The sequence below is a fragment of the Vanessa cardui genome, chromosome 3 (genome assembly GCF_905220365.1).
Source record: "Vanessa cardui chromosome 3, ilVanCard2.1, whole genome shotgun sequence".
Taxonomy (NCBI): domain Eukaryota; kingdom Metazoa; phylum Arthropoda; class Insecta; order Lepidoptera; family Nymphalidae; genus Vanessa; species Vanessa cardui.
In genome coordinates, this window is record NC_061125.1 from 9,463,202 (window position 1) to 9,477,354 (window position 14,153).

Here is a 14,153-nt window from a genome sequence, read left to right on the forward strand (position 1 = left end):
ATGTGGAAGTTATCGAGTCACATTAATACTTGATTAGTTTTCGGATTGAATATGGTTTCAAAATGTTCTATAGAATGATAATTAAATTTTAATTAATCTCCGTGGTAGATAATTCATCCTACCAATAAAATTGCTTAATCAAATCTGTTGCATTTTGCTAATTTTATTATTATATATAAAAAAAACTTATTATTTTATAAATATACAGCTTGCCAGTAGTTTTAAGTTTTAAGGGCTCTTTTAATCGGAACATGGAGAATGAATAATTTCTCTAGATTTGATAAGTAAATGAAACACTTACATAATTTTAATAAATTTATTCTTATTGAAACACACTTATGTATTAAACAAACATAGGAACTTTTATCTATATATGTAATACTGTTATTGGTCTCGTATGTTAATAAATACTATTTGGTATTTTATTGCCATAACAGAAAAAAATAAAAGACGTAAACATCAACAAAACTTATATATGTTGCATAAGTCTTGATGTTTTAAGTTATCACAGAACAATACTAAATCAAATCAAAATATATTTCATTTTAGTACATCTTGTACAATACTTTTGAGTCGGAATTTTCAAAGATTATATCAACTTCAAAGCGAACTAGGATTTACAATGTAGATTATAATGCATAAAGACGGTGACAACTTCCGTAGTATCTTTTTTAAATAAATACATATATATGTTATCTTCTTAAAAACTGTGAGAAACAAAGAATGAATTAGTTATATTCGATAATAATAAAGCCAATGAAAGATCTGCAATAATCTTTCCGAGAAATTAAATCAACTAAATTTGATTGCATTATTACGGGACGGAAGCTTTATGGACGATTTCGTGAATTATTGGTTAATTTGTGTGAAAATCTGATGAATTTTAACATTACTATCGAACTGACGGACAGGCGACGTTCTATGTATACTAGTGAAATGTTATTACGCACAGTTTATGAAGATGACCTCCGTGGTCGAGTGGTGTGTACAACGGTTTTCATGGGTTTCCCACTCCGAGGTCCCGGGTTCGATTCCCGGCCGAGTCGATATAGATTATCATTAGTTTTCTATGTTGTCGGGTCTGGGTGTTTGTGATACCGTCGTTACTCCTGGTTTTCCATAACACAAATGCTTTAGCTACTTACATAGGGGTTAAGAGTAATGTATGTGATGTTGTCTCATATTTATATTTATTTATTTACAGTGTATGAAGATAAACATAAGTCAGATGTGTGTTAGAAATACTTCTTTATGCTAATACATTTATATTATAAATATACATTCAATAAACTCATATTTTCGTAGTGTATCTGATTTTATAAAAGTGTAATCGATTTTAGAACGTCATTGTTGTGGTTGTATAAAATAATACAAGATGTTTTCCCGCGCAAACGGATTATTAAAAAAACAAAAGAGAGTCGCGCATGGATCGACACTTAAAAATTATTGTAAAATTTGATTTGTTAACTTCAGGGAAATAATATTTTATAAAAATTAAAACAAATAATAAATAAATATACATTCAACTGGCGTATTTATTATGTGTGTCTAAGGGAATTTAATTATACAATAAATATATTTACGTACCAATTATTTACATTGTCATATATCAAAATCAAAATTTTAAGGGCAGATAGTTTATAAAAATTAAGGTAAAAGTACCGAAGATTAACTCTACTATAGATAAGGTTAGGTTAAATTATATTATAAATACACAAGACAATACTAGGTTAAGTTTAGTGTATTTATAATTTACTAATTCAAATTTAGCTGTTATACTAAAACAATATGCATCGTTCATACATATAAACTAACGATCCTAACAGCTATCCCTTAATATATACAAACCAAAATTAATAATAGCTACTGTTGAAATTATTAAATTAAATTACCGACACAGCTTGCAGAATTAGCATATTGAAATAGTTAATTTGGGGATGAATATAGGTTTTTGTACGTTGAAGTTCCGTAATCTCTTGTCTGTAATTATGAGAAATTAATTCCTTGTAGCCGACAAAACGTAATAAGTCACATATGCACATCATACAAAAAGTCTTAAACTCTAAAACTTAAAAATATATGTCAGTAGGCAATTTTTAATCTGTAGCTTGTATGACTGATTAAAGTTTGCAGTTGACAACACTGATTTTATTAACATCTTTCAAATAAAGAATGTCTAATTTTTTAAACACCATAAGCGCAATTTTTCTACGTTTCCTTTATCTTTGAGAAGTTTAGTTATTATTCTGAGATTTACTAAATCGTAATTTAAATTTTATTCTTAGCGATTTAGGTATAAATAGGATCCTATATTTTTGTGGTGGTTTTCTCTGAACTTATATGTAAATGGAAAAACGTTAGGATTGGATATAAGTCATAATGTTTTGAAAATAAGTTTGTAGAATATTACAACAAATATAATCTATTGTATTTCTGACTGTGGTTAATTCTGTGAGAATCATAATAGATTCAACTATTATAAAATAATACTAAAACAATTAGTATAAAAATATCAATTAAATAATAAAAATTTAAGGTATATATTATCTTTGATTAGTTTAAATGAGTTACATACCTATGTTTTAAAAAATAAAAAATACTTAACTTGGAGGAAGCAATTTTGTATTATATAGAAAACTTTATTAAAAATTAAGCGTTTATTATCACAATTCAAATCAATAATTTATCATTTAATTAATATAGAACTATTAATATTGTATTTATATTTAATCAACACTATAAATACATATGACGCACGAGTATTTTAAATATTTTTGTCTTCGCAAATTCCAGGTTCCGGAGATATAGTGAGAACATTCGAACCAAGTTTCTTCTCTTCGAGCTGTGAATGGAAAATTATATAAATTAACACTGTATATGTGTGCCCGTGTGTGTTTGTGTGTGTATTATATACAACAACAACAACAGCCTGTAAATTCCCACTGCGGGGATAAAGGCCTCCTCTCCCTTTGAGGAGAAGGTTTGGAACATATTCCACCACGCTGTTCCAATGCGGGTTGGTGACATACACATGTCGCAGATTTTTTTTTGAAGTTTGTCACATGCAGGTTTCCTCACGATGTTTTCCTTCACCGCTGAGTACGAGAATAATTATAAAGACAAATTAAGCACATGAATCAGCGGTGCTTGCCTGGATTTGAACCCGCTATCATCGATTAAGATGCACGCGTTCAAACCACTGGGCCATCTAGACTCGTGCATTATATAATGCCTTAAAAATGTTCGTTACTTTTTGATGTTCTTCTCTTGATCATAATGATGTAGAAGATGTCTCTCATGGCTTATACACCTTCCAACCAAATCATAGATATACAAATATATTACAAAAATAAGCTGCAGGTTTCCGAGGTGATGTATTGCTCAATATGCTGATGTGAATAAACAAATATTGTGTTAGACAGCTTAGCATCAAAAAAGAGGTATGTTGAGTACTTCCAATTGTGTTTCTTTAAAAGTTTTTTCATTAAGTATTGTAGAGAACAGACAGCTTAAGTGCATCTTAAATTACACTTCACATATGTCCACACACTTTGGCAATATAATAAAGAGTGACAGATTATAAATAATTAAGAATTTTCTCACCAGTCAATTTTAATACAACGTACTAATGAAACAATACGTTATGAGAAAAATACAATATATAGGTAATTTGTTCTTGTTTACAAAATTTTAAGTTATTTATTAGAAAGCTTACTTAGCTTAACTTTTAAAAGTCGTTTATGTTGATCTTTTAAAAATAAAATTCTTGATTCTTATATTTATTAATGCTTACTGAGTCTTTATGAGATTTCATCATTTTCTGGGCTCTTTTCTGTGCGGATGCAGCTCGTTGTTGAAGAATCTAAAAGTAGCAAAACATCTATTAAACCTTTAAAATCCCTTAAAGGTGAATATAGGCAATTTTTTTTTTGATTAAGCTGATGCACTAAGAGCATTAACACCTGTCTCATTTATTAGAAAAGGAAAGTAACACATGCCGCCATAAAAGAGCCATTACTGTTGTGTATCTCTTTCGTAATAAAGAGATAAGAATGATCCTAATCGTAAGATAAATAGTTTTCCTCTATTGGATTTTCAAACCCTCTTAGGCGTTTTGTTATAAAAGAATACTTTTTTACTTTACACGGCTTATTAATTGTGTGATCAAAAACGTATTATTTACTTCATATAAATGATTCTAAAGTAAAAAATTCTGGACGATTGGAATTATTACCGTTAATCTTCTTTGTTCGGCTTCAGCAAGCTTCTCCTTGATGTCTGGCAGGCTTATATCAGCACTTGGCGGTTGGAGGAGTCTCTGCAGATGGGCCGGTGGTGTGCTAGTACGTTTATTACCATCAAACTCCTCTATAGGTATTTCATAAGCCACGGCTAGAATGACGAAGAATATATAACTGTTAAAACGCTTTATTGCTTAATAGTGAATTATCTAAACTAAACTATATTTAAAAATATTATTTATCTATAGAATGAGGATATTTTCGTCTAGTGACTCTTTACTCTTGCCATCAATTTTAGTCTAAGAATTATATCGAATGATGTTCATAAATGAAAGCGTTTTGTCTTTCCTCTAATTCCAATAATCTGACAATCTCTCAACACGACTGAATTGTAAGGCATGAAATTGTGTACAAACAACTATCTGACTTTGCTATTTTAATTTCTCGAAAAAGATCCAATATTTATATAGACCCAAAGAGAATTCTACGGTGACCGGGACTTTAAACCGACTAGGCAATCCATCATCAATAAATCCGATGACTAGAAAATAAAATCAATTCGTCGCAAGTGAGACAGATCGCTTGTGCATGATGACATAAAATTCAGCAATAACCAAACGAAGTCGTGTAGTGAACAGATCTCGTGAATCATAAGATTAAGAAAATAACTAGGCATTTTTATGTATTATTTTTAGTAATATATATATCAAAATAATTCGCATTTACTTGGTGGTAGGGCTTTGTCTAAGCCCATCTGGGTAGCCACCACCAACTCATCGGTTATTCTACCACCAAATAACGGTACTCAGTATTGTTGTGTTCCGGTCTGAAGGGTGAGTGAGCCAATGTAACTACAGGCACAAGGGATATAACATCTTAGTTCCCAAGGTTGGTGGCACATTGACGATGTAAGGAATAGTTAATATTTCTAACAGCGTCATTGTCTATGGGTGATGGTCATCACTTACCATCAGGTGTCCCATATGCTCGTCCGCCAACCTATACCATAATAAATAAAATTTTAACAAAAAGAAAAATCGACTTCAAACAAAACACTATATTAAAACAAATGAATATGCACGAAAAAGTAATAAAAATAATTGCGTATTCAACATATTTTTTAGAGTCTTCCTAAGTTAAATGAAATGAAAAATATTAGACTACTTAAAAGTCGATTAACGATTATATCATATAGTTATAGTTATTGGTATATTTGGAGCCGGTGTCAGCCACGGTGCCCTTGCCCCAACAATCAAAAGAAAGAAGCGATACGAGCCCCTTGATTGATCCAGTATATTATTGTGTAAAAGGTAATTTGTAAAAAACATATTTGTTAAAGTATTCTCGTAACTTTTTTTGATAGATATACTGTAGGGTTTTATTGGCTGACACCGACTCCAAATATAACAATAATTATAACTACATGATATAATCGTTAATCGACTTTTAAGTAGTCTAATATTTTTCATTTCATTTAACTTAGGAAGACTCTAAAAAATATGTTGAATACACAATTATTTTTATTACTTTTTCGTGCATATTCATTTGTTTTCAACCGACTTCCAAAAGGAGGAGGTTATCAATTCGTCTGTATTTTTTTTTTTATGTTTTTTACCTCATAACTTTTCACTGGGTGGACCGATTTTGATAATTTTTTTTTGTTTGAAAGGTAGTGCTTCCCGTGGGGTCCAATTTTTTTTATTTTTTTTACCGCAGATGGTATCCATGTGAAAACGACATAAGTCTTAAATTTGCATTATGTATATGCGCGACAAATAGGTGAATAACTGAAAATCACGTTAACCAATTTTGATAATTCTTTTTTTATTATAAAATATATACTTCAAGGGTAATTTGGTGAAAGTTTGGTAAGGTTCTGAGCACAGGATCCATGACAAAGTAACGGAACGGAAGGGAACGGAACAATTCTGAGGAGCACGTTAGCGATACTCGGTCGAATCTTTTATTTATAGGTTATTTGGATATTTGAGTCACCTTCCGTAATGTGGTTATGTTTATGTAATTATCATAGTCGAATATTATAATCAACTAGCTACCCACCCCGGCTTCGCACGGGTGCAATACTGATACTAAATATACTACAGAATTTGTTTATATACGACATCACATCGCAAACTTCTAAAATTATCAGTGTTTCTTTACTATATTGTTCATGTTTTATATACACAAACCTTCCCCTTGAATCACACTATCTTTTAAAAAAAAACGCATCAAAATCCGTTGCGTAGATTTAAAGATATAGGGATAGAGAAAGCGACTTTGTTTTATACTATGTAGTGATGGAACTCCTATACGGCTCGCAGTTAGGGTGCGATATGGGGCAGAATTTCTTACTATCTTTAATCAAATTTTGTGTATGTGATGTGATGTCACATGATGTACGAAATATAGTTGGTCTTTTTCAAAGTTTTTTTGCTGAGTTCGATTACAGCTCTTTCGAGGGATCCTTGTAGTTTACGCCGCGTGACGTATTAAATCCGCAATTTTCGAAAGTCTATTTGTGCTTTATTCGCAAGTTTCCTTTGAAATTGTCCTCGAAGTATTTTCTGACTCATATAAACGGAACGTTTAATCTATCCATATTAAAAAAAAACTTAAAAGTCGATTAACGATTATATCATGTAGTTATAATTATTGTTATATTTGGAGTCGGTGTCGGTGCATATTCATTTGTTTTAAAATATTGTTTTGTTTGAAGTCGGTTTTTCTTTTTGTTAAAATTTTATTTATAATATAGTGTTTTGTTTGAAGTCGGTTTTTCTTTTTGTTAAAATTTTATTTATTTTTTGATTTTAAGTGAAGCTGATGTTGACTAACTAATTTTTTTTTAATATGGATAGATTAAGCGTTCCGTTTATATGAGTCAGAAACTACTTCGAGGACAATTTCAAAGGAAACTTGCGAATAAAGAAAAAATAGACTTTCGAATATGCGGATTTAATACGTCACGCGGCGTACACTACAAGGATCCCTCGAAAGAGCTGTAATCGAACTCAGCAAAAAAACTTTGAAAAAGACCAACTATATTTCGTACATCATATGACATCACATCACATACACAAAATTTGATTAAAGATAGTAAGAAATTCTGCCCCATATCGCACCCTAACTGCGAGCCGTATAGGAGTTCCATCACTACATAGTATAAAACAAAGTCGCTTTCTCTGTCCCTATATCTTTAAATCTACGCAACGGATTTTGATGCGGTTTTTTTAAAAGATAGTGTGATTCAAGGGGAAGGTTTGTGTATATAATACATGAACAATATAGTAAATAAAGAAACACTGATAATTTTAGAAGTTTGCGATGTGATGTCGTATATAAACAAATTCAGTAGTATATTTAGTATCAGTATTGCACCCGTGCGAAGCCGGGGTGGGTAGCTAGTTGATTATAATATTCGACTATGATAATTACATAAACATAACCACATTACGGAAGGTGACTCAAATATCCAAATAACCTATAAATAAAAGATTCGACCGAGTATCGCTAACGTGCTCCTCAGAATTGTTCCGTTCCCTTCCGTTCCGTCATTTTGTCATGGATCCTGTGCTCAGAACCTTACCAAACTTTCACCAAATTACCCTTGAAGTATATATTTTATAATAAAAAAGAATTATCAAAATTGGTTAACGTGATTTTCAGTTATTCACCTATTTGTCGCGCATATACATAATGCAAATCTAAGACTTATGTCGTTTTCACATGGATACCATCATCGGAAAAAAAATAAAAAAAATGGGACCCCACGGGAAGCACTACCTTTCAAACAAAAAAAAAATTACTAATCAAAATCGGTCCACCCAGCGAAAAGTTATGAGGTAACAAACATAAAAAAAAAAAAAAAAAAAAAAATACAGACGAATTGATAACCTCCTCCTTTTGGAAGTCGGTTGAAAATATTGTTACACGATTCGTAATTATTAAGATATTTTAATTGCGTTCAAAGTAATTTAATAAAATCGCGATAATTGTGTTGAATTATTACTACCAAACATTGTTAAATAACACTTACGAGGCTTAGGCTTGGTCGGTGTTTCTGGCAACATAACGGTAGGCAAGTCGTCGTTGTGGTGGTCATTAACATCATTGGCACTTGTGCCGTTGCCGTTCACTTTTCCATTTCCATGTGCGCTTTCCGCCGGCGCGACCACGTGACCCGAGGAACCGCAGCCCATTTTGATATTTCATATATTTCAATTTGGTATATTATGCACTCAAAAGTCTTACAATAGGACAACACTACAAGTGTTTTTAATTAAGAAAATATGTCTTTTTTTGGTCAATTCTTAAACAGAGAGCAATGAGTCCTAAATCATGGAGACAAATATACTATAATATAAATACGGTTAAAACATACATGATATTTCTTCAAGTAGATCAATTTGATGTCAAAGATACCGAAACTTCAATATGATTAATAAAATTAAAATTGTTTTAACTATTATGGAGTTTATGTGTTAAGCGAAAGTCTGAAAATGCACTTAAAAACATATTAAATTCTCATTATATAATTGCAACGTCTACCCCATGATATTCGGTAAGCCTCTTGTGCCTTTTATTATTCACCTTTTAGCAGTTTTAGGTTGTGATAGAAAGATTGGTGAATGTACTCACACAAACGGGTCTTCAAATAATTTCAGTACGAATATTAGGGACTATATTCAAACATTATATAGCCATTGCTAGGTTTAATTGAAGAAATTCTCCCTTAAATTATCAGTAAATATAACAATTTATATCTTATTGATATATTTTTATTTAATGTTGTTAAATTTGTTCTAGTATTATTCTACGAAAATTATATAAATTTTATACTTTTGCTCATTTATAAACAAATTAAAAAGTAAAAAAAAGAATGACCAATTTAAATTTCGAACAGAATGTTTTGTAACAAAATCAGCTAGCTCAGCACAACAGTTGAAACACGGCACTGTTTCAGCTTGTTTTTATGACGAGTTTTATGAATGGAAAATTTCAAACCTAAATATTTTTATCAATAGCTATTGAAAAGCGGGTCATTTATTGAAACCTGTGCGTCGAATGTTATTAACCTGTTCCATGAGACATCGTACATTGGTACGTGGACGACCCAGATTCAATGAAAAAGAAAAACGGTGATATTATAGTACATCGTACAGACGTTTTACATTAACCTAAAACTAGTAAAATAACAAAGAGGTAAATTTTGATTGTTTAGGTCAATAATCAAATAGAGTCGAGATGGCCCAGTGGTTAGAACGCGTGCATCATAACCGATGATTGCGGGTTCAAACCCAGGCAAGCACCGCTGATTCATCATCATCACCGATTAAGATGCACGCGTTCTAACCACTGGTCCATCTCGGCTCTTCGGAAATCCAATCTTGAGTATTATTAAATACATTTATGAATTGGTATTGCTCTTTATGTTTTCACTATAGTATTTTTCTTTTAAGTTACAGACAAACCCGAAAGACATTACTCGTTGTATAAGGAGCCTTAAATTCCCTTCCGTATTTTATCTTCACTTCGTTTTAACTTCGTGGCAATAAGGAAATATCGGTACTCAATCGTATTTCCTTTATTTACAAGATGGCCGAGGTAATTCTTTGACGTTATGGCGTGGGAGTTTTTGTAATCTATATCAATAACAATTTCTCCCTTTAAATAATCATTTATATGTATTTTAAAGAATTTTTTTCGGTTAGATTGTCAGTAAATAATAGATGATTTGCAGGGATGTACAGATAAGGTCAATTTAATTTTCTGTACTATTTTTAGAAGTGTACAATAAGATACAAATCTATAATAAATAAGGTACAAATATATACATATAACAAATTTAATTGTCTGTTTGTAATATTATAAAAGCCCTTTTTTACTCAATGCATATGTATACCGTATACATGGTACATATGCCAAAATAACTTTTTAGTATAGTGTCTATTTGTAGGTCTGTCGGTGTGTCTGTTTGTGAATCCGGCTAATCTCTGGAACGAATAGACCGATTTTGACGGGACTTTCACTAACATATAACTGATATCATACGGAGTAACTTAGGCTACAATTTTATATTTCTGTTGTTAAATTCAAACGCGTACAAGGTCGCGGGCACAGCTAGTAAATAATATATTTTACACAATCACAATACGACAATGCATATTTTAATTGTTCAATTACAACAAGAACCCGTAAAAAATAGGATCAATTTTATATTACCGATTAAAATATATATATATATATATATAATTATATATATATATATATTTTATTTCAATATAGATAATTGTTCTAACTTATGTGTTCTCATAGACAAAACTACGAAACAACCACATTTTAATAAATCTTTTTTGAATATTGCAACACAATAATTCTTGGATAAGCTATGAAATTTCTGATAGAGTATAAATAACCCATTTAAACCCTTAGTTTTAATGTAAGAGGCGACAGAGGAAACTTTTTGTATCAGCGCATCCATCACTAGCATCTGCAGAGAGCGTCTCAATTTATCCGATATAGGATTTTCCTGCAGTGTTATAAAAACTTAACAGATGCCGAATTAAATGGAGTGACCAAAAGTGAATTAATAGTTTCCGATCATATAAAAGTGACAGTCAATTCTGCCAATAAGATAAAGACCAATATGTCCATATTGGTCTTTGGTCTATTAGTAATTTAATAAAAAAAGACGAAAAATTCTGTCATTTGGATTGTAATCAAAGGTTCTTAAATTGTAATGTAATTAAAATAGTGAGGAAACCTACAAGTGGTAAATTAAATTCTGCAGCATAGGTTCCCATTACTTAAAGTGAAGCTGCGTGGTGTTATAAACTCTAAAACTATCGACTTCGTCCATAATTCTATAAATTAGCTGTAGCTTTATTTAACTTCAGCTAATTTTTATATAGTTAGTTAGTTGCTAGCTCAATGCCTCAAGTTTACTCGGACGCAAAAATGCAGCGACATATTTAAGCATGTTCATTAGGTAACTTTAAACCTAGTACGATGTTTATATTTCAGATTTATGTACTGAATAGACAATAACAATTATTATAAAAACATAAGTTATATTTTTAATAAAAACATAAGTTTGTCTATTAAAACACTTCTAAGTTAATTTGTTATGATCGTTTGTTTATGCAGTGGTATCTATGTCGCATTACTCGCATTAAAAAATATCGATTCAACCGAATGACCATTAAAATTAGTTCTATGTAGGTTGGATCTTCGATGCATTACGATTAAGGAAAAACGACCACAACTACATTCACAAGGGACATAACATCTTAGTTCACAAGGTTGGTGGCACATTGACGATGTAAAGAATAGTTAATATTTTTTACAGCGTCATTGTCTGTTGATGGTGACCACTTACCATCAGGTGGCCCATATGCTCGTCCGCCAAACTATACAATAAAAAAAAAACGAATATAAGTTGTTATTCAAAAGCAAAGTTTGCAATTGATCAAAGAAACGATGGATGGCTTGTGGGAAAGACGATATGGCTAGAAATAATGTTACTTGTGAGATGAAGTCTGACAGAAGTATGAAAGAAGAAGACAAGCTTGCACCGAATCCAAGTAAAATGAGGATAAGGGCAGGAAAATTATGATGATTTTGCAATCCCAGATTATAATACAAACCAAAAATCAGCAAAAACCTGTTAGTAAAACCATAAAGACATATGATATCTCATGATCGTTGATATATTTTTACTTATTCACATTTGATAGACAGATTAAAAATGTAGTTATCAAATGTTTATCTCATGATATGGATAGACATTGGAATTCATAAAAAAATTAGGAAAATTCATGACGGAAATCATGTAGAAAGACACCACAGGCCTCTTAAATGATTTTCACGGTGACACCGGTAAAAATCACGGGAAAAATGTAATGCACAATTGCACAAAAACAAACTACAAAAAATATTTTGAAACATTGAAACTATATTTTGCAAAAAGAAACATTTTTTTAAAATATGAAACAACCAATATTTTTAATTTGAATGTTTAAAAAAAATAAACTTGCAATTTTAGTACTTTTTGTTCGGTTTCAAGACAAGGTCTTTTCTCTAACTTTCCTTTACTACTTCAAATAAATAAATGTTGCTATTAAAATATATCATCATTTATAAAGGTTAATCGAAAGTCACTATCGTCGCTTTCAATAAATAATTCATATTACACTCTTCCACGGTTTAATCATGTATCAATTAATTAATGAATAATATATCAGAGACGTCATAACGGGTGCATTTTTCCGTGAGATACGACACGTTTTCACAATTGTACTGTTTTTACCTAACGTGGAAAAAAAACTTTAAAAACGTTGTTAATTATAATATTTAAAAGCATTAATTTATATATATGTATTTTTTTTATTTTTTTATAGTTCAGAGTTCGTTCGATTTAAAAAATATATTGAGGTCCGAACTCTTACTTAATTTAACTATTCTATCTTGTTAATAAAACAAAAATATACTATATTAAATTTTATAGGCAATACTGAAACAAATCGCTGATATACTCAGAATTTATGTTTGGAAATGCTTGGTATCCTATTTATAGCCTGTTATAAAAATATAACCTGCATTAGAGTTGATCAAAGATTATTTACAGACATAAACTAAAATATACACTAGGTTTAACAAAAGTTACCAAGCGCAACCAAAAGTCATTATTTATCGTACGATTAATATAATATTGGAGTGCATATTTTTTAGGGATGTTCAATATGTCGGCACCTTTGATATCGATTAGTCACTTTGTTGACACTACACTTTAAAATGTTGAACAATATTTGATATATTGTACAAGAATCAAACGAGTGACCCGTGCGCTCTCACTCGCAACGAGAACGCGACTATCCTGTCGATTAATAATGGTTTTATTTTCACCATACATTTTCAGGCATGTATTATTTTAATGTTGTGCGATTAGCTTCTTTTGATCCTTGCTCAATATAAATAATTCAGTCTAAATTTTTTTATAGTAGAAAAAAATTGTACTTTTTTTCATAATCTATACCTTTTATAAACTTCAGTTTTCAAAATAATCACTATCTTGTACCTTATTATTATTAGTTATTACATAGTATAAAACAAAGTCGCTTACCGCTGTAGCTCTTTAAAATTACGCAACGGATTTTGATGCGGTTTTTTTTAATAGATAGATTGATTCGAGAGGACGGTTTTTTCTATATATTACACAGACACTGATAGTTTTAGATGTTTCTAGTGTAATGACGTAAATAAAAAAATCTGTAGAATATTTTGTATCAGCATTGTACCCGTGCGAAGCCGGGGCATATCGTTAATTAAATATATTTTGAAAGGAATAATGTTATAGGGATATGAATGTTAAAATTTATAGCTTCATATAAAATAAATGTAAATTGTTTTAAAAACTTTTAAAAATGAGTTTGAGTTTTTACTTCGTTCAATGTACAAGAGGCATCGGTCGTACTGCAAACAGGATTAACAATGCTTACACAGAAATTACAGGTCGCTGTAGCCGACACCCCACAGCTATGTGACGAGTTGACAGCGGTGATGTGGAGTCGAAATATTGTTATTTTTTATGAAATTCAAAATTTTTTTTTTTTAATCTACGAAAATACTAGCAAAAGTCTTTGACACATACGCCCAAAATATATTTAGTTTACATTTTATACAATTCGAAATTAGTTAACTAAACGTTAGTTACTAAAAAAATTAAAAACTTTTTTAAATTAAGCAGGAATTGTTGAATAATTGCATAAATTGTATGGTGTCCATATTTGTTGTACCACAATAGAAAACAGTGAAATCATTATAGAATAGACAATCTTAATCAGATGAATTATTGTTTGTACTTTTAATACATGTAAATTAACAAGTATATCATTTTAGTTCTTAAAATCC

General features: G+C 30.6%; 1 protein-coding gene across 2 annotated transcripts; it reads right to left on the reverse strand.

Moving 5' to 3' along the window:
• Positions 1-2,682: 2,682 nt before the first annotated feature.
• On the reverse strand, positions 2,683-13,110 carry LOC124543738. Of its 2 annotated transcripts, none has more exons than XM_047122016.1 (5): positions 12,996-13,110; positions 8,281-8,575; positions 4,235-4,392; positions 3,794-3,862; positions 2,683-2,842 (listed from the first exon to the last, which is right to left on the reverse strand). In XM_047122016.1, the coding sequence occupies exons 2-5, from the start codon at positions 8,441-8,443 to the stop codon at positions 2,765-2,767; spliced, it is 468 nt and encodes a 155-aa protein (XP_046977972.1). In that variant the 5' UTR covers positions 8,444-8,575; positions 12,996-13,110; the 3' UTR covers positions 2,683-2,764. The 2 variants fall into 2 exon arrangements, with proteins under 2 accessions (XP_046977972.1, XP_046977973.1); XM_047122017.1 differs by having other exon boundaries at positions 8,281-8,507; positions 12,996-13,101.
• Between the last annotated feature and the right edge of the window lie 1,043 nt (positions 13,111-14,153).